Source organism: Glycine max, chromosome 19 (assembly GCF_000004515.6).
Source record: "Glycine max cultivar Williams 82 chromosome 19, Glycine_max_v4.0, whole genome shotgun sequence".
Lineage (NCBI taxonomy): Eukaryota > Viridiplantae > Streptophyta > Magnoliopsida > Fabales > Fabaceae > Glycine > Glycine max.
Window position 1 is genome coordinate 1,930,292 of NC_038255.2, and position 19,708 is coordinate 1,949,999.

At 30.5% G+C, this 19,708-nt stretch overlaps 1 protein-coding gene and 2 non-coding genes across 3 annotated transcripts; 2 read left to right on the forward strand and 1 right to left on the reverse strand.

Moving 5' to 3' along the window:
• Window positions 1–497: 497 nt before the first annotated feature.
• Window positions 498–637, forward strand: MIR5786 (microRNA MIR5786). Its single transcript, NR_126675.1, has one exon. It is a non-coding gene; the product is annotated as a microRNA MIR5786 (primary transcript).
• Window positions 638–7,309: 6,672 nt separating this feature from the next.
• On the reverse strand, window positions 7,310–8,008 carry LOC102666809 (uncharacterized). Its single transcript, XM_006604896.1, has one exon. The coding sequence runs from the start codon at window positions 8,006–8,008 to the stop codon at window positions 7,310–7,312; it is 699 nt and encodes a 232-aa protein (XP_006604959.1).
• Window positions 8,009–19,595: 11,587 nt separating this feature from the next.
• MIR5225 (microRNA MIR5225) lies at window positions 19,596–19,708 on the forward strand. The gene has a single exon (NR_126623.1). It is a non-coding gene; the product is annotated as a microRNA MIR5225 (primary transcript).

The following is a 19,708-nucleotide window of genomic DNA, read 5'->3' on the forward strand; positions in this document are numbered from 1 at the left end:
CGGCAACCGACCATTGCTCCCTAAAATGAAACTTCTTGCGTAATTAATTTTCCACAAGGCACAACGGTGTCTTCCATTTTCTAACGATGTCACTTTCATTAATTAATGGTAATAATAATTTAACAAGTTTCCTGGAGTGTGCTAAATTACCCATCATCACTATTTAACAAACAATCAACGTACTTCCATCGAAGTTTCTCTCATATGTATATATTCATCCCTAAGTAAATTCCAAGAAAGTGTCTTGTTTTTAAATAAAAAATACTAGCGAAATTCAATTCAACATTTCAAACTTTGAATATCTTAAACTACTAATCTCCCTCTAGAAGATATATTAATCCTCCCTGAACATATATGTATGCAACTTTTTCGTCTCCACTTACCATCCCATTTTTTCAACTTTATTCTTATATGATCTTGAGTGCTATATATAAACAAAACACAGTGCAATCAAAAGGGCATTGAAAGAGAGAAAGAGAAAATACAATAAAGGGGCTGAGAGAGTCTTGTCGCAGGATAGAGGGCACTGGGTATGGCATGATGATGCATGCAAAAATATATTATGTGTGCTGAAATCATAATTAAGCATGTATTTATAAATATAGCTAGTGTCCCTGTCTTGCGACAAGATTCTCTGCAACCTCTATCATTGCAATTTCTTGGTACAATGGAGGGTAACAAAGTTTTGATTAAAGATTTCATGCAACTTTTATCAACGCAATTTTCTTATGCACTGTACTTAGATGCAGTAGAGCATTGCGCTATTTCATGTTTTTTAGTTTAGATGTTTGCTTTGCATTATCTCACTTATGTTTCTGCATGCAAAGAATCAGAAAATTTGCGCCCGGGTGTGGAAGGTTGGTTTTGAAGTGAAGATTCAATAATCAAGAGGTAAATGTTCTTTATATTAATTTTTCAGTCTATATATTGTTTGATTAGCCACACATGAGTACTTTTAGTCCATCAATCTGCTGAATCTTATCAGAAGATTTGAGCAGTGGAACTCAATTATTCAAATCATCTTAACAGAATTATGTAGGATCGGGTCTTCCAAGGGGATGATGTGTTGAAAATTGAAAATGACTGCTGCATCATGTTGGTGGTGGGATGGCAACTAGGTCAAAAATTTATCTCCATTTCAATTGCAGTAGGTAGTATATATACAATTTCATTCTATTTTGATGTTATGGATTCTACAAAGAGTCATTGGGGCTCTCTTTTTTAGTAGTTTTTTTTTTAAGATCAAGGTTAATAGTTAATTATTTTTTTTTGTACCGAGTGTAATGTTACACTCAATGTTATCTTCACAATTATCTTCCTACAATACTTTGGTACAATTTGTGCTATGGTGTAGTTCTCTAATTTTATTCAGTGAAAGTTTATTTGTCTATAAAAAAATTAGTGAGTGAAAAAATTTCTTTGTAAATTGCATCTATGTGCATAACTCAAACTTAAAATTATTTACTTAAAATAACTCATATCAATTAATCCATGCACTATTGGCAGTACGTGGGAGATTTCTGTTTGACTTCACAACTTTTTTTTTTTAATTTATCACTAAATTAAAAAACACTAGGCATGCAAGTGAATTTGTATGGTTTTATGCGTGAAATTTTCGTAAGAAACAGTACTGCTCAATGTATAAACCAAAGACCCGTAAGTCCACAAGAAATTTATGAGAAATTAAATTTGCAGACTCAAAAGGATCCTATATTAAGAAGAAAAAAACTATATCTTTCTCTAATATTTATCTATTAGTTTTTCCAATATATATTATTGATAGAATGCATTCATAGATCAATTTGCATCTTACCCTTGCTATATTTTTTTCCACGATATTATCTTTCACCTTTTCTATAATACAGTATAATCTTGCACATGCATTAAAAAAAGATACCATCATTATAATAGAAATCATTGAAGAATAGTTATTCTCTTATTGATTTCTTCAGTCCAACTTTCTAATGAACATATCTTTATCTATAATTATTAAACCTCCTTTTACCTAACAACCCAAATTCCATATACATTTTTAAAATATGTAATGTCATTTTAATTACAAATAATTCGACATAATTCTTAAATACTTGACTTCTTTCGTGTTATTGCCAATGGTAATTATATTTTTTTAAAAAAACTTAATTAAACTATTTTTCTTAATTATATACTTGAAGGTCTTCAATTCAAGCTTTGAATATACAATTATGTTAAATATTTAGAGATAAAATTTTATCGCTCACGGTAGTGATTTTTTTATGGCAGCAAAAGAAAACACTAAAAGAAATCATAATTGGTTCCTAGTACAAGAAAAAACATTTGGTGATTTTTGCCCTTTTTCTTAGTACATTATGTATCATCATAACTCTTAACTTAGATCATCATTATAGAATACACTAAATTAGTTTCCTGGATTTGAAATTTATTTAACACCGTTTTTATAATTGGTTCCTAGTACAAGAAAAAACATTTGGTGATTTTTGCCCTTTTTCTTAGTACATTATGTATCATCATAACTCTTAACTTAGATCATCATTATAGAATACACTAAATTAGTTTCCTGGATTTGAAATTTATTTAACACCGTTTTTATTGACCGTCCAAATGATTATAGCTGTGTGCATAAAGACCTAATTAAAGTTGTTCGATGTGTTAACTATATTCATGATTCCAATCGATTAACAATATTTTGCTACTATATATTCGTGTTTTATTTAATTTGTCTGTTAATTGTTAACGAAACATCAATTAAGCGAGTGAAAACGAGCTCCTTTTCAATTCTTACATACAAACCCTAGATTAAATAACCAAAAATCCTGTCGTATATATATAGGGGACCATTGGAGAATTAAGACGTAGCTTTTTTTTTTTTTTTTTGAAGATAGAGTTAAGATGTAGCTGTTTCTTAGAAAATTGACCAGGTTAGCGGATGGCGCATTAATATTCGACGACAAATCAACAAATGCATTTTTTTTTTACTTTTTTCTTTCAATCTCAATTAATAAAAAGAAGTTATAATGTTATTTAAACGGTTATATTATATCCCAGCCCCAAAATTAGTTTCTTATTTGAGAAGAAGAAAAATACTCCAAAAGTAAGTGTTATATTTAACTTTTAAATGAAATGTTAATTATTTTTTTTCCTGTAATACCTCTAATTGATTTTGTAAAATTGTCACTCTTTTTTACATATTTATTGACTTTTCTTAGTATGTCTAAAATAATTTAGAAGATACTTATTTTGGGATAAAGAAAGTATTGATTATCTTACTCGATTTATTTCAATGACAATAATAAATTCGACCGGTCATGAAATAAATTTAAAATTCTTAAATTGCTTGGTTGAAATACATATAAAGTAATTAAACGAAATAGTGATAGAATTTTTCCACATAATCCTTTACCTCTTACTCTCTTATTATTGCTTTGGAATCTTATGACATTTGCTCCCTGAACTCAAGCGTAATTAATTTTCCACAAGGAGGGCGTCTTCTATTTTCCATGACAAATAATTGAGTCAAGGTAGATGTCACTTTCAACGGTGATAACAAGTAATTTCTTGGTTTGTACTAAATTATCAATCATCACTATTTAGCAAACAATCAATGTAACTCCACCGAAATTTCACATACATGTATATTTATACCTAAGTAAATTCCAAGAAATTGTCTTGTATTAATTAAGATAATAAAATTCAATTCAACCTCTCAAATTAGGAATTAATAAATTAACAATTGAAATTTAAATGGATAGGAGATCAATCTTATTCATAAAGGTACATACAGAGGATTGCATATATACATGAAAATTGAAACAGAAAATAAGTGACAGAGCTAGAAATAAGGTAACAACAACTAAAGTTAAGGAAACAAAGTAAGTAGCAGCTAAAGATTAGCAAGTAGCTGGCTCCGTAGCAGACACTAATGAGTTGGAAACTAATTTGACCACGTGTATTAGCCCCCCTCAAACTAGAGAATGTATATTAATCATTCCCAGTTTGGAAAAAATAGATCTAAACGGTGCAAGCGTCAGAGGCTTTGTGTAAATATCGGTCGTTGTGTTGAGGGGACGGGCAGAAGATGAATAAGGCCTTGGTTGACTTCTCTCGAACAATGTGGCAATCCAACTCGATATGTTTGGTACGCTCATGGAAGCTAGGATTGTGAGCAATATGAATTGTTGAGCGGTAGTTGCAGAAGAATGACACATGAGAAGGTTTAGCGGCTTGCAGATCCAGCAATAGATAAGAAATCCATTGTACTTCACACATTGTTGCTGCAATTGCACGATACTCAGCTTCACAAGAGGACCTTGCTATAGTAGTTTGCTTCTTGGATCGCCATGAGATTAAAGAAGAACCAATGTATAAACAATACACAGTAATGGATTTTCTAGAATCAATGCAATCGGCCCAGTCAGAGTCACTATAGGCTGTGAGCTTGTGAGCGTTTGATGTTGGGTAGAAAAGGCCACACCCAGGTGAGCCTTTGATATAGCAAAGTACTCTGTGAGCAGCTGCTTGATGACGATATGTGGGAGCAGATAGGAATTGACTAAGTTGATTCACTACAAAAGCTATATTTGGCCTTGTAGTGGTAAGATAAATGAGTCTTCCTATCAATCTTCTAGAGGAGCTAATATCAGAAAGTGGTTTGCCAATAGCAGGTCCCAGCTTGATGGAGGTATCCATAGGTGTTGTTGCTGCCTTACAACAGAGAAGACTAGAGTCTGATAAAAGTTCCAAGGCATATTTGCGTTGGTTAAGCACTATGCCTTTGGAGGACCGTGCAATTTCTAAACCCAAAAAGAACTTGGCTTCTCCAAGATCCTTAATGCGAAATTGTGCATGAAGTTGCTGCTTGAACTTATTGATTTCAGAAATGTCATTTCCTGCTAACAAAACATCATCAACATATAGTAGTAAAGCTGTGAAGGATATCTTTGTCTTCTTGGTATACAAGGTGTGATCATCTTGACTTTGAGAATAACCAAGAACTTGCAGGGCATGTGAAATAGTGTTGAACCACTGTCGACTAACTTGCTTCAACCCATAGAGAGATTTCTTTAATAAACAGACCTAATTAGGCTTCGAAGTCAATAGACCTTGCGGTAAAGCCATATAGATTTCTTCTTCTAGATTTGCATGCAAGAAAGCATTATCTACATCTAATTGGTGTAGAAGCCACTTTTTGGAAGAGGCCAAAGCCAACACAACTCTTAAAGTGGTCATCTTTGCAATGGGGGAAAAGGTATCCATGAAGTCAATACCTTCTATTTGAGTGTAATCCTTCACAACCAGTCTTGCTTTGTATTGTTCTACTGTCCCATCTTGTTTGTGCTTGACTTTGTAGACCTACTTGCAACCAATTAGGTTTTTCTCAGGTGGTTTATCAACCAAGACCCATGTATTGTTCCTTGCCAGCGCCTCTAGTTTTTTATCCATGGCTATCCTCCAACATTTATGTTTGACGGCCTCAAAATATCTAGTGGGTTCAGGTGTGGTGGTGATATTCATAACAAAAGACTAATATGAAGGTGTCAAGCGATCATAGGAAAGCACTTGAGAAAGAGGATAAAGATTACCTTTTCCCGAAGATTGATGTGGCACAGCAGTGGCAGCAGCAAGGTTGCAGTGATAATCCTGTAGATATGAAGGAGGCTTTCTAATTCTCGCAGTTGAACACTATGGTACTGCTATAAGATTATGTGGTGTGTCCACTGCATCTGTTATGTGACTGTTAAGAAGAGAATTTTGTTGTGTTTTAGCTTCTAACTTAGTTTGTGGAGGAGTGTAATCAAAAGGCTCTATAGGAATAAAGGTTGGTAAAGGAATACTGGAGTTGGAAGCAGTGTTGGTGGATGATTTCAGCTTATAAGGAAAAATATTTTCATGGAAGATGACATTTCGAGACACTAATAACTCTCTGGTTTAGAGATCATAAACAATGTAGCCTTTTGTGCCATTTTTGTATCCCAGAAAAACACACCTTGTGGCTCTAGGATCAAATTTAGTCCTATGACTAGCAAGTGTGGAGTAACAAAGTGAACCAAAGACCTGAGTTGAGTTAGGTCAGGAAGACAGTTATATAAGAGCTGATAAGGGCATTTGTTACCCAAGACTAGTGTTGGGATTCTATTTAAGATAAACTGAGTGTGTAACTGCATAAGACCAAAATATTTTGGGAAGATTAGCTTGGAACAACAAGGCTCTGGCAACATTGAGAATATGTTGGTGCTTTCTCTCTACTATGGAGTTTTGTTGGGGAGTCTCTACACGACTTGTTTGGTGAACTATTCCTCTTGTAGCATAAAATTGGTCAAATTTGAACTCCTTACCATTGTTAGTTCTAATGTTTTTGACTGTGGTTTGACACTGGTTTTTCACTAATCCACAAAAGGCTTGAATTAAAGGTCTAACTTTTGTTTTGTTTTTCAACAAATAAATCCAAGTGTCAAGAGTAGTCATCTACTATGGTAAGGAAATAAAAATGACCATGTATTGACATTACAGAAACTGGGCCCTAAATATTGACATGAATCAACTCGAATATTGCAGTGGTAAAGGAAGAACTCGAGGGAAAACTCAGTTTTCTTTGTTTTGCAATATGACATATATCACAAACATGATTTTTATTACAATGAATGAAAGGAAACATTTCACTAATTGTTTGACCTCTATCAAAAGAAGGATGGCCCAACCTATAATGCCATAAATTGGGCAAACTAGAAGAAAAGCTACAGGAGAAATTTTCTGAAATGGTGTTGCAAACAGAGCTGGAGAGTTCGTTGCAAATAGCAGAGGATTGAGAAGACTCGACTGTCTGTGTGAGAATATATAGGCCTCTTTTTGCTTTAGCTGTGCCAATCATCTTGCAAGCATTGGAATCCTGTATTAAACATATGCCATCAAGGAAAGTTAATTTACAGGGAAGGGTTTAAGTCAATTTTGTAACTGATATCAGATTGAATTTGAAACTTGGTAGGAATAGAACATCAGTTAAAACAAAACTGGGTGAGAGATGAATTGTGCCAGAAATGGTGGCTGAAACTAGGATTCCATTGGGCAGGGACACTTTGATAGGTGGTATGTGCTTGTATGCAGTAAAGTAACTAAGGGAATTTGAGATGTGATCTGTGGCACTAGTGTCCAGGATCCATCTAGAGATTAGTACATTACCATTGCCTGTTGGAGTTGAATGAGTACAAGCGTTTACATGGGCAGTGTGCGGTGTGGAGTCCCTCTGATCTTGTTGCGGTAGTAGAGCCATCAAATTCTGATATTGGCTCGCAATAAAACCAAATTGTGCATCTCCTTATGTATCCTTTCTTGATGAATCATCTGGACAGTTGGTCTCATTTTTCTCAACCATCACCATATTTGCAGATCTTGGAGCAGTGTTTTTAGAATTGTTGAACTTAAAACCAGCAGGGAAACCGTGTTTCCTATAACAAATGTCAATTTTGTGACCCATTTTTCCACACCAGGAACATTTCTGGGAAGTGTATCTGTTATTCCAACCATTATCACTCCCTTGATTTCTCTTGGAGTCTGATGTATCATCACTAGCCACAAGAAGAGCCTTTGGCACGGAAGCATTCTTAGTGTCAAACTGTCGTTCTTGTTGAGCAAAAACTCGGTTCACATTAGGAAGATTATCTAAGAGCATTAGTTGTGATCTAACACCTGAATATTGATCATTCAACCCTCGCAAGAATCTAACCACTTGATTCTTGTTTATCTCCTTTTCAATTTTCTTGATTGCACCACATGAACACTTAGAATTGCATGTACAAACAGGAAGGGGATTCAAAACATCTAATTCATCCCATAGGGTTTTCAGTGCAATGTAAAACTTTGAGATCGAGTTATCACCTTGCCTCTGGCTAAAGATTTCCTCTTGAATTTCTGAGATTCTAAACAAATCAGCATGGGAAAAGTGCTCACGAAGCTCCTTCCACACGTCTGAAGCTTTCTTACGCCAAAGAATGGACTGCGCAATCTCCACGCTCATCGACTTTATCAGCCAACTAAGAACAAGCATGTTACCTCATTCCCAGAAAGGTAAAACTACATGATTCTTAGGTGGTTCTACAATTGTGCCGTCGACGAATCCTAGCTTGTTCTTTATCAACGGGCTCATCTTCATCGCACGAGACCAACTGTGATAATTCCCGTATGAGAGCGGTGGCGAAACAAGGACAGTGGATGGGCTCTCATTTGGGTGGATGTATAGGGGATTCGATGCATTTTGTGCATCTTGCAGAGTATAGAGGTATGTGGCTTCATCAACCATTGATGTGCACAACAGAACTCTGATGCCATGATAAATTAATCAACAATTGAAATTTAAATAGATAAAAGATCAATCTTATTCATAAAGGTACATACAGAGGGTTGCATGTATACATGAAAACTAAAATGGAAAATAAGTGACAAAGCTAGAAATAAGATAACCAACTAAAGTTAAGGAAACAAAATAAGTAGCAGCTAAAGATTAGCAAGTAGCTGGCTCTAGCTCCGTAACATACGCTAATTAGTTGGAAACTAATTTGACCACGTGTATTAGGAATCTTAAACACTGTATATATCCGGAACTAATTAATTATCATTCCATTTTTCAACTTTTTTCTAGCTAGAACCATGCTAAGTGCTATATATATAAACACAACACGGAGCATTCAAAAGAGGGCAGAGAAAGAAAATACAATTAAGGGGTTGAGAGAGTCTCGTCGCAGGATAGAGGGCACTGGGTATGATGCATGCAAACATAAACATATATTATGTGTGCTGAAATCATATGCATGCATAATTATACGTATATAGCTAGTGACTAGTGTCCCTGTCCTCCGACAAGATTTTCTGCAACCTCTATCATCACAATTTTTTTATGCACTTGACGGCAATAAGGGGTTTAATTAATTTCAACTATGAATATATATCATGAAACCTTTATCACCTTAATTAATTTTCTTTCACCGTCACTTGAATGCAGCATATCATTGCATTATCTCATGCTTTTTATTTTAGATGTTGCTTAATTAGCATTATCGATCTCACTTATGCCTTTAAGTTTATATGTTTCTGCTGCAAAGAATCGAAAACCCTTGTGCGCGGCTGTGGAAGGTTAATTGTTTAATTTGAAGAAAAGATTCAAGAATCAAAGAGGTAAAGTTCTTCATTAATTTTTCAATCTATTGTATGATTATTGGCCAGACTTCAAGAGTACTTTTGGCCTTCAATCTAGAGTTTTACAATGATTATTTGTCTAACTTGTTCTCATATTGTTTCAAAAAAATAGATTTTTGTTTCTTAACAGTTGCTTGCTAATTTCCTCAATGTATTTGATTCGAAAGTCTTTTTTGAGCACATGTTTGTTTTTCTAAAATTTTATTTGTTGAACATTTGAACAAAGCATCTGAAGAAAACAGAAAAGGGGAATGTGAAAAAATCTCTTAGCTGTTTTTTTTTTAAAATATTTGAACACTCGTTTTAAAAAACTCAAAATTAAATAGATTTTGAATATGAAAATAATATTGAATTATTTTAAAAAAATTAAAACTAAAAAGAAAGTGAGAATTAAATTAAAGAAAAACCTTCAATTTTTCTCTAATAGTCTAATATCAACAAAAACAATATATAGTATCATACTATTAATTTTTTAGTATTTTTTAAACTTAAATATATTTTTAGTAATTTAAATTTAAGGAATATATTTTTTAAGTTCCCAAATTAAAATTTGAATTTTGTTGTCCTTTAAATTTAAGGAGTCTATTTTTTAGCATCTATTATGGTAAAAAAATCATCATAACATTCAAATTGCCAAAAAAAACAATTAATAGGAACTAAAAAAAATATTTTGGAAATATGAGAAAAAAATAAAAATTTTAATTTGGAAGAATAAAAAAGACAAATATTTAAATTATTTTTTTATAAAGTGATGATATTTGTTGCGAACAAAAATTGACACGAATAACAAGAATTAGTGATTTGAAAAAGATTAAAAATGTTTTTCACCTTGATAAAATTGGTAAAGTTTAAATTTTGTTCTTATTAATTTTTTCTTTCTTTTTTTACTCTCGTGCATAAAACTGAGATGTCTTATTAATTAAACTTTTTTATTATTGAAAAATATGAATTGACTTGTATTAAATGAAGTGATTCTTCTATCTTATTGTTACCAAAAGTAATATCTTTTTTTCCGTTTTTTAAAACACATTCAATTGTTTTGTACTACCTCTAATCTTTATGATAAGATCTTAAAGTATGTTTTGGTCTTTTTATAATAATTTAGAATAAATTTAATGTTCTAAATTAAACTAATCAAATTTCTTATGAATGAGTTAGTTGAAACATATAACAAGGATTGATTGCGGTATATCTTTATTTCTTTACGCATTGCATAATGCTATTTAATTATATGCCTATAACTTAGGAATCTCATATTTTGTTATACTCGAACTAGATCCTAACATTTATAACTATTACGTTTTAAGTATTTTATTTTTCCTTTAAATATTATACACTACTTGTTTCTCATTAATTATATACACATTTAAAATAACATAAACCATTCAATTTTTTTTATCTAATAATATTTTATTAAATTATAGAACAAATAAGTACGTATCTAAGACTCTCAAAGATTAATTGCAATAATCAAATTTTAATGTAAATTTTTTAACAGGAAAATTATGATATGTTGAAATTAATTATCACTATATAATTGATCAATATATACATTAGTAGTTAATTAGTTATAATTAGTTCTTGTAGAAATGGATTAGGTAATTAAATTCTACCTATTAGAATGGTCAAAAAAACAAATCTACCTATTAGCTTATTAGCTAGTTTGAATCCCGAAGTCACCACTCTAAGTTGAGATTTATTTAATCACAATAGTGAGTGCAGCTAATTAGTTAAGTTTTATCTCACAATATTGACTTGAAGGTTAATCCCAAAATTTTAAGCGGATTCTATGTTAAAAACCTAAAATTGTCCTAATAGTACATAAATTATAGTAATCTTGATAATCATTTAAATGAATCTATTATTGGAATTTTATAAAAACCGGTTTTAAAAAATCCATACCAATTTTATCCAATTAAATTGATATGAATTTTAAATCTAATTCATTTAATAGGACTTGAATTGAATATGAATTGAATTAAAATCCAATCCATACCAACTACTATGATAATGAATCTTGCAATAGTTTTAGCAAAAATGTCTCATAGTTGTTAAAATATCAATAATTGAATGTTCATATATATGTAAACTATATCAATTATGTATTTTAAAACAACATTTGGTAAATGTATTACAATGCGAAAAAACATAACTTTATGTCTTTTTTTTTATATTTGATGTATATTAAATATAAAAAAAAACAAAATGAGAAATTAAACGTGGTACATTTTAAATTCACCGAAACAAAAAGAAATGAAATGAAGTATAATGTTCTGTTTGTTTTGTTTGTGCATCAAGTGTGGCTTGCTGTTGAAGTCTTAGATAGAATTTAAAATTAATAAATTTTCTATAATAAAAAATATTACCAATAATTTAGCAAATTTTTTTATACAATAATTTACGAAGTAAATGAATTTAAATTAAAGTGTATGGATGATATAATATTTTTTACATTGTCTTGTATCCATAAATTGTTATGTATGGTAAGTATATTGATTTTTGTAATAACTATTTTAAAAATTATATTTAAGGTAATCTATAGTTGATCGATAATGTAAAAATATTTTTTTAAAAAAATAGCAAACTCTAAGAAATTTATATAAACATCAATAAATTTAGTATGATCTAGAATCATGTACAGTTCATGAGATTAATTCAAACAAATAGTGATTAAATTTCTTATAAAATTTATCTAATGCTAACATTAAATTATCTCAAATATAATGTTTAAACTAAATAAAATACATACAAATTGATTCAAAATGGAAATGTTAGATGAACCCTAAATGAAAACTACTTGCAAATTTAGTTTAAGTTGTTTAACAATTTTAAATTAAATATATAACCCATGCATATATTTTATAAATTTAGTTATGATATATAAAAATAGATAATATTCAAAAGATCGAAAAATAAAGATCAAAGATTCATAATATTTGATATTTCTCTTTATTAGTACGGTTCAAGTAAAAAAATAGGCATAAAAATATCTGTCACCGACAATTAATTGACAACTAAATACTAGTATTGAATAAATTTATTATTGTAGCCAACTGCTTTATGAGGGTACGAAATTAAACTAAATGAAATATTGTAGCAAAGAGGAAATGAGTGGTCAAGTTAATTATGAATTTTCTTCTATCATAAGTTTTTTTTTTATGCATATAGTATATTTAAAAGAAGTCATAATTGGTTCTAAGTACAAGAAAAACATTTGGTGATGTCAGCACTTTTTCTAAGTACACATCATCATCATCTTAACTCTTAACTTTTTCTTAAAGAGAACCCTTAACTTAATAAAATCATCATATACAGATTAGTTTCCTGGAATTTGAACTTTAATTAATTAACACCGTTTTTATTGACCGTCCAAGTGATTATATCTGTGTGCATAAAGAGCTAGTGAAAACGAGTTCCTTTTTCTTACGTACAAACCCGAAATTAAATAACAAAAATCATGTCGTATATAGAAAAGTATTATATGGGATTGGGAAGAAGATGCAGCTGTACGTATCTTAGAAACTTGACCTGGTTAGCGGATGGTGCATTATTCCACGACAGATCAACAAATGCATGCATTTCACTTATTTCTTTCAGTCTCAATAAAAAGAAGATATAATTTTATTTAAACGATAATAATATATTATAATAACGTTATTCGATTAACTTTCTTCTATTTCATTTAATAGAAAAATCAAATCATGAAAATAACATTATACATACAATAAATAGTACATTTTTAGTTTTTTTACTATTAAGAATACCTTTTTAGTTTTTAAAATAACAAAATGAAAACAAATAGAATTAATTTAATTATTATATATAATTCAAGAAAGGAGAAAATATTAATTTTAAAATTTTAAAGTGTAAACTGCCGAAAGTTTTCTCCCTCGCCTCGGAATGGGAAGGGATCAATAATGGCAGATGATAGCATTACTCTTTGTCGTTTTAGGATTTGTTTGTGTTAAAATTGATTGAAGTTGCTGATTGGATATTTTAATAAAAGGAATTCAAAATTTTAGATTTTAAAAGGGATTTTAGTTAGTTGAAAGAATATAATTTCAAATTCTATCTTCAAGAGAGTGAATTTCAAATTCTCTGAACCCATCAGCACAATGGACATCCTCTTCGCCCGGATCCAAGTTGACCTCCGCTCCAACGACGCCCTCCACCAGTCTGGTGCCTTCCTTCAGGCCGTCCAGCAGTCCGCCGTGGGTCGCGACATCGCCATCATTGCCAAGACTAATTACCCTAACATCGCCATCATCGCTATTTGGATGGGTGAGTCATTGATGGCCTAAATTTGAGTGGGGGAGAGCCTCATAGTTAGCGACGCGACTGAGACGGAGTCGACGGAGCCAACAGTGTTAGGCTTGGCGGGGTTTGTCCGGAGCCTGAGAGCGACCTCGTGGGCCGTCATGCGTATGTGATCGGCAATGTTGTTGGCGGGGCATGGCAGGGTGTTGGCAAGCTCAGGGAAGGCGTCGCATGAGGCAGTCCGCGTGGGGTCCAACATGCTCAACTGCTCCGGCGGCTTAGTGTTGTCAGCGACAGTAGGATTTGAAATTGGAACATTTGAAAGGAATCCAAACATAGAATTTTAAAAATATAAAGGGATTTAAATTGAAACATTTAAAATTCTCAAAATTTAAAATTCTTTAAAATTTTAAATTGCCTCATTCAAACACACTCTAAAAGTAATTAGAATGTGTGTTTATTAAATTAATTTCAATCATAAAGGGGTTTTTTTTATAAAAAAAAATCATAAAGGGATCGGAGGAATTAAATTTAATATTTAAAAACAACACCCACTTTAAATATTAATTAAAATAAATTTCTCCATCATAATTTAGAGACCCCTTGACTTTATGTGATATTTTTTTTTTGGAAGGCACTTTATGTGATATATGTTTAGATGAGAAGGAAAAATAGTAGTAATAAAGAATAAAGATAAAAATACATTTTTATTACTTATTAAAGAAAAAAGGTAATTAACTTCTTTTCTTATTAAAATCAAATTTGATTTTCTTTCCTCACTATATTGTCTAGCTAATTTTGTGGTGGACATCCATTTCCTCCTTATAAATAGCAGAAAGCTAGTGATGTACTTTTGGTTGGTATAAAAGAGCTAATATGAATAGCAGGAAATAGAATTTATTATCATGACACATGCTTTAATATGAAAGCCCGCATGATATAATATAACTATATGTAAGTCACAGCCAGGCTTATCTCCACGTGACAAAATTGTGTGCAATTACTTTCTCTTTTCATTGACTTATACCAAACACGATGCATGAATTTTGATGAATAATTGAGATATGAAAAATAGTATAAAAAATATTAGAGGATTCGTATAAATAGTAATTTAAAAAAGGTACTGTTTTTATACAAATATTTAAAAATAAAAAATAAAATAAAAATAAGGCAACATTTTTCTTATTTAGAAGTAAAAATAATTTTTAGAACAAACTGAACCAGCTCATTAGTTTTTTACAGGGAGTACAAGGGCACTTCAACTCATACAACTCCTGTTATATACAACAAAAGAAATTTTAAGGAAAAAAAAAACCTTATAATAGAAAATAAAAGCTCAAAACTGGACTGAACTCTCATCAACCTATTTTCTCCATATACATGATTTAGGATTAATAAAATGTACAAATTTGTATAAGAGACAACGACCAAATTAATTTCCAATAATCACGAGATAACTTTAATCTTATCAACAAGACATGTGAGAAATCAACTTCATAATACCGTACCAAATCGTAATCAAACCTTTTCTTTATCCTTTGTGTCAAACACTTCATGTTGTACTAGTTGTAATTTACGTGTGAAACCTAATATATAAATAGCATCACTCTATTTCTTTTAATAACCACTATTAGAAAAAACGTTTTCAACTATGGAAGATTAACGACTGATGTATAAAAACCGTCTTAAAAAAACGGTGACATTTTGGCAGGTTCAAAAGTCCGTCAAGGGCAGCCAGAGCTACAACAATGAGAGGTATCATTCTGTCCGCTAAATTTGATCGTGAAGGTTAGAAATGTTAATTTTTAAATATTAAAAAAAAATATTTTCTGAGATAATTTCGAATAGAATCGACATAGAAATCAAGATTTTAAGTTGATTTAAAAACCGTCATAAATAGTATTATTTTTATATGATCACAACTTTAAAGATAATTTCTGAACCGTCATAAAATATACTAAAGAATTGATGTGAAAAACATTTTTTCTATTAATGAAAAACTAATTAAATACTTCTTAGTTGTAAATGGCTTAAAGAGTACGGCAAAAAAAATTAAAAATAAAAACAGCATTTTCAATATTTCGCTGATGTGTGAACCTTTGAGAGGTGTGCTGGGAAATTTCAATAATTATCCCTATGTCATACAAAAAAAATTAAACCTCTTTAATTTTTTTGGATATTTAAAAATGATATTTAAACGTGTCGTGTGTCAGGATGATGAAAAGGCGACAACATTAGAAAGTTGATTTTTAGTTAACGTTAAAATATTCACATTTTATTTTCTACCCGTTTTTCATTATTTTTTGTCCTTTTAATCTAGCTAGAAATTAAGGTTGTAATTTTCTATGCCTATACTTTTCTAACTTTGGATCATTGATTGCTAGCTTGTAACTAACCCAAGAAAATTATTTTTCCTATAGGGTATGTTTGTTTTTTAAGGGAGAAATAATACTTTAGAAAAAAATTATATTTTTTTTGTATGACTCATATTTTTTTATATTTTACTTTAATTAAAAAAACTATCTTATATTTTCTTTTTCTTGATTTGCATCTTCTAAATCAAACACAACTATAGAGTGTGCTTAATTAGTCACACAAGATAAGACTCTTGTGCTACGAGAGAAGTGAACAAGTCAATAGAGTAGATCACTGCAAATTGCTTGGCAATTGCCTCAAGTCTATAAATTTTTCTTTCGGTCTACGTTATTTGGTCTATGAATTGCTTTCAAGTTTCTTTTGTGTTCTGGCCTTCAGGGAGTAGAAATTTATATTCTGGTCCAAGGGTGTAGAAATATGGACATAAAACTTTCATTTTGTTTCGAACTAGGCTTGAAACTATTTTCCGTTGTTCACAGCCATTTTCGTCATCATAAATAATACCAACTCTTGGGGGTTTAGATAGCAATGAGGGTGCCAATAGCAAGACACGTTTTGGTTTCATTTCCCTACCCATGTGGAGGCATACGACCCCAAGACTCGGAAGACAAATTGCACCCTAGGAAAGGAAGCATAGAATCTTCAACATATATTTTTTTTTTTTTTTGTCTTGGATTCGAGAGATTATGTTTGTCTCTTAACCCACTAGATTAAGACTAATCATATTTGTAATATAATTATTGTTAATTTAAGAAAATTTTACATATGATAAAAATCAAACGTAAATTATCACCTAAATAAATCGTTTCCATAACTATATGTAAAGTGAGACTCAAACTTATCATCACAACCTTTGTTTAGTAAAGCAAATGATTCTATGAGTGTATCCAAAGTATTGCTATATTAATGCTCTTAATCAGCGTAAATTTCTTGTAATTTGATATGATCATGAGGTTACTTTTTTCCATTGTTGCCCCACTTGGAACTTTATGGCTATTATTTTCATTTAATCAATTGTTGACAAATTATTAGTGGAGTTATTACATGGAAGTTGGAAAGAAAGAGAGGAGAATTTTCATAGTCTTGACATTGTCATTAGAGAGAAGCTGTGCGGCCCATGCCCTGCATAGTCGATCAGTCACAAGAAAACACCACATTAGGTGAAACATTTTCCATAAATTTTAGGAATTTTTTATACTATAATACCCTTAATAAAAAAAATGGCTAAATCGTCCCGATCATAATTTAAATATTTGAAATGTGATTAAGTATTAATCATCATACTAAAAAATATTAATATTCTAAGAAAAAAGGAAAGATGGAAAAACCTCCAATATTTCGTAGTGTTTTAGTAAAAAAAAAAAAAAAAACACGTACATTTGCTCAACACAATTTCAATACCCAAGTTAATAGTTGAACCATGAGCACGATAAAAAAAAAAATTGATAGTTTAATATTGTATGATAGTGTTTGATATACAGAATTATAGATAAAATAAAACAGAACAGTTTGTTTTACTCTAATTTCAATACCCAAGTTTTATTTTATTTTAAAATAATTAAGCATTACATCTATAATTAATTGACAACATTCATTTTAATCAAATTTTTAATTTATCAATTCATCATTATTTAATAACAAGTGGACATTGTTAGTGACGGAACTTGACAAAAAAGTTTGAAGGGACCAAAGTAATTAAAATTATAATGTATAAAACTACATACAATAATTATTAAGTATATACATACATAAGAGACAAAGTTTATGTTAATACTTAAACACAAGATAAGAATCCAATTTAAAATTCTAGTCTATTAAGTTGAAAAGCCTCAAAATTTAATACTACATTAAATAGTTTATTTTAACAATTTATTTCATCAATCACAAATCATCAAAAGTAAGAAAATGAAAAAAATTATTTTGTCTAATCTTTTCTGATGGCTTACAAAACTAATTCCAAATCCTTCCTATAGGGTTTAAACCCTCAACTTTTAAATATGAGCATGGAAGACCTAGTAGACTACAATTTTCACATGTGAAATGAATTCCACAAGTTGCGGCGCCTCTGTTCACACATGGGTTGTTCACATTAATTTAGTTACTGTGACATTCAGTGGCACACCTACATAATTATGAAGTGTATACTTATATCTTTTCATTTTTTAAAATTTATTAAATTTATAAATAAAATCTTATATTTTTATATTTTATTTTATTTATATTTATATAATTGAACACATTCATTTTATTTTTTATAATTTACATTAGGGTCTTAAATTCACCTCTGATGACTTTAACAGTTTAACCAATATCATCACATAGTCACAGGTGAATCACAGTATAAATAAGTTACTAAGGGGTAACCAGTCAGGACTTGCCTAAGTGTAGTTCACAATTTGATTAATTTTTTATTAACTCAAAGTGCCCCACTAAGCCGAATCAGGTAATTATTTCATGCCTAATACTTTCACTTTCTTGTCTCATTGTTTTTTTCGTGACATGATGTTATCTACCTTCCGAATAATTTCTTATGGTTGTATCAAGATCGGACTTTTTCTTATGTCTGTTTCAGCTTGGAGTTATTTTTAGAACTTTTACTTTTATTAGATGTCTCCCTCTCCTCCATGAAGAAATTTTATTCCTTAAATACGCATATTCTATATATAATATTATATATACACAGAAATAACATATGTTGTTTTGATTCAAGATTTTTTTGGGTCAGCAAAAAGAGAATTTCATTAATTAATAAGGTACCAGAAAGTTACAAAGTAATTAATGTGATTTAATTGACCCTGCACCCTGCAATCAGTATACTATCAATACATATACAATGCCCACCAAATAATAAAAGCATATTGTGAATAGCACATATTTTGATTCAATTCTTTATATGAATTTCCTCTTAATTACTTGAACGTCGCTAGCTAACAATTTCACACACAATTTAATTTAAAACGCGTGTTACTTGATTAGTCACTTGGCTATTTGTGATAAGAACATGTTTCATATTCTAATCATGGATTACGTTTCACTAGTGATGTACATGACCTCAATCTATGAAACACAATGATAATAAAACTAAAACTGGCATATTATATTGGAGAGTTGTTTTCCTGCCTCATTTCTAGCTGTTTTCAGCTCCTTTGACAATTTAATAATGAAATTATTCAATCATTCGAAAATCCATAAATATATTCGTAATATCTTACATACACATGATTATTAATCAATGCCTTTACCAAATAGTACCTAACCCAAGTCAATTGATTGGTCTTTTGAGAGAAAAGGATAAAACCTAGATATAATATTTATTTATTGTTAGCATTGTTTTTATTTAATGAAAATCAATATTTTATCTCCATTATTATTATTTATATCTATATAACCTAAATTAACAAAAGGTATTAAAATAAAATGTTGATTTTTATTAATTAGAGAAAAAATAAATAGTTTATGCACCAACAATGTAAATAATTTTTACATTATCATCGTATTAATTTACACATTTTAACTATCTAACAATATTTTACACTAAAGTGCATAGAAATAATTAAAGTCTTAATAAAATGAGAGTAATTATAATCCTAGTTATATGTAAAATATTGTAATATGAAAAATTGAAGATATATTTATATAAAGCCGGCCTTTGGGAATCATCTGAAGATACTAAGAGACCCTTTTAATTTCCCCTATAAATATGGTCTTTCTCTTGAAAAAATAGAAGCATGCATGAGAGATTGAAGGAGCTAGATGAGAAAATGTTGATAGAAGAAAGGTTTAGGGACTCCTGTCGTAGGAGAGATGACGCCTTCTGTTAGGTAATTAATATGTTGCAAAGCCAACTTGAATTAGCAGTAGCTGTCATCTTTCCTCGGCTGAAGCCCCTTCA

Bases quoted from the DNA above. Each gene is read 5' to 3' on its own strand.
- LOC102666809 (XM_006604896.1), bottom strand. From the start codon at position 8,008: ATGAGCGTGGAGATTGCGCAGTCCATTCTTTGGCGTAAGAAAGCTTCA.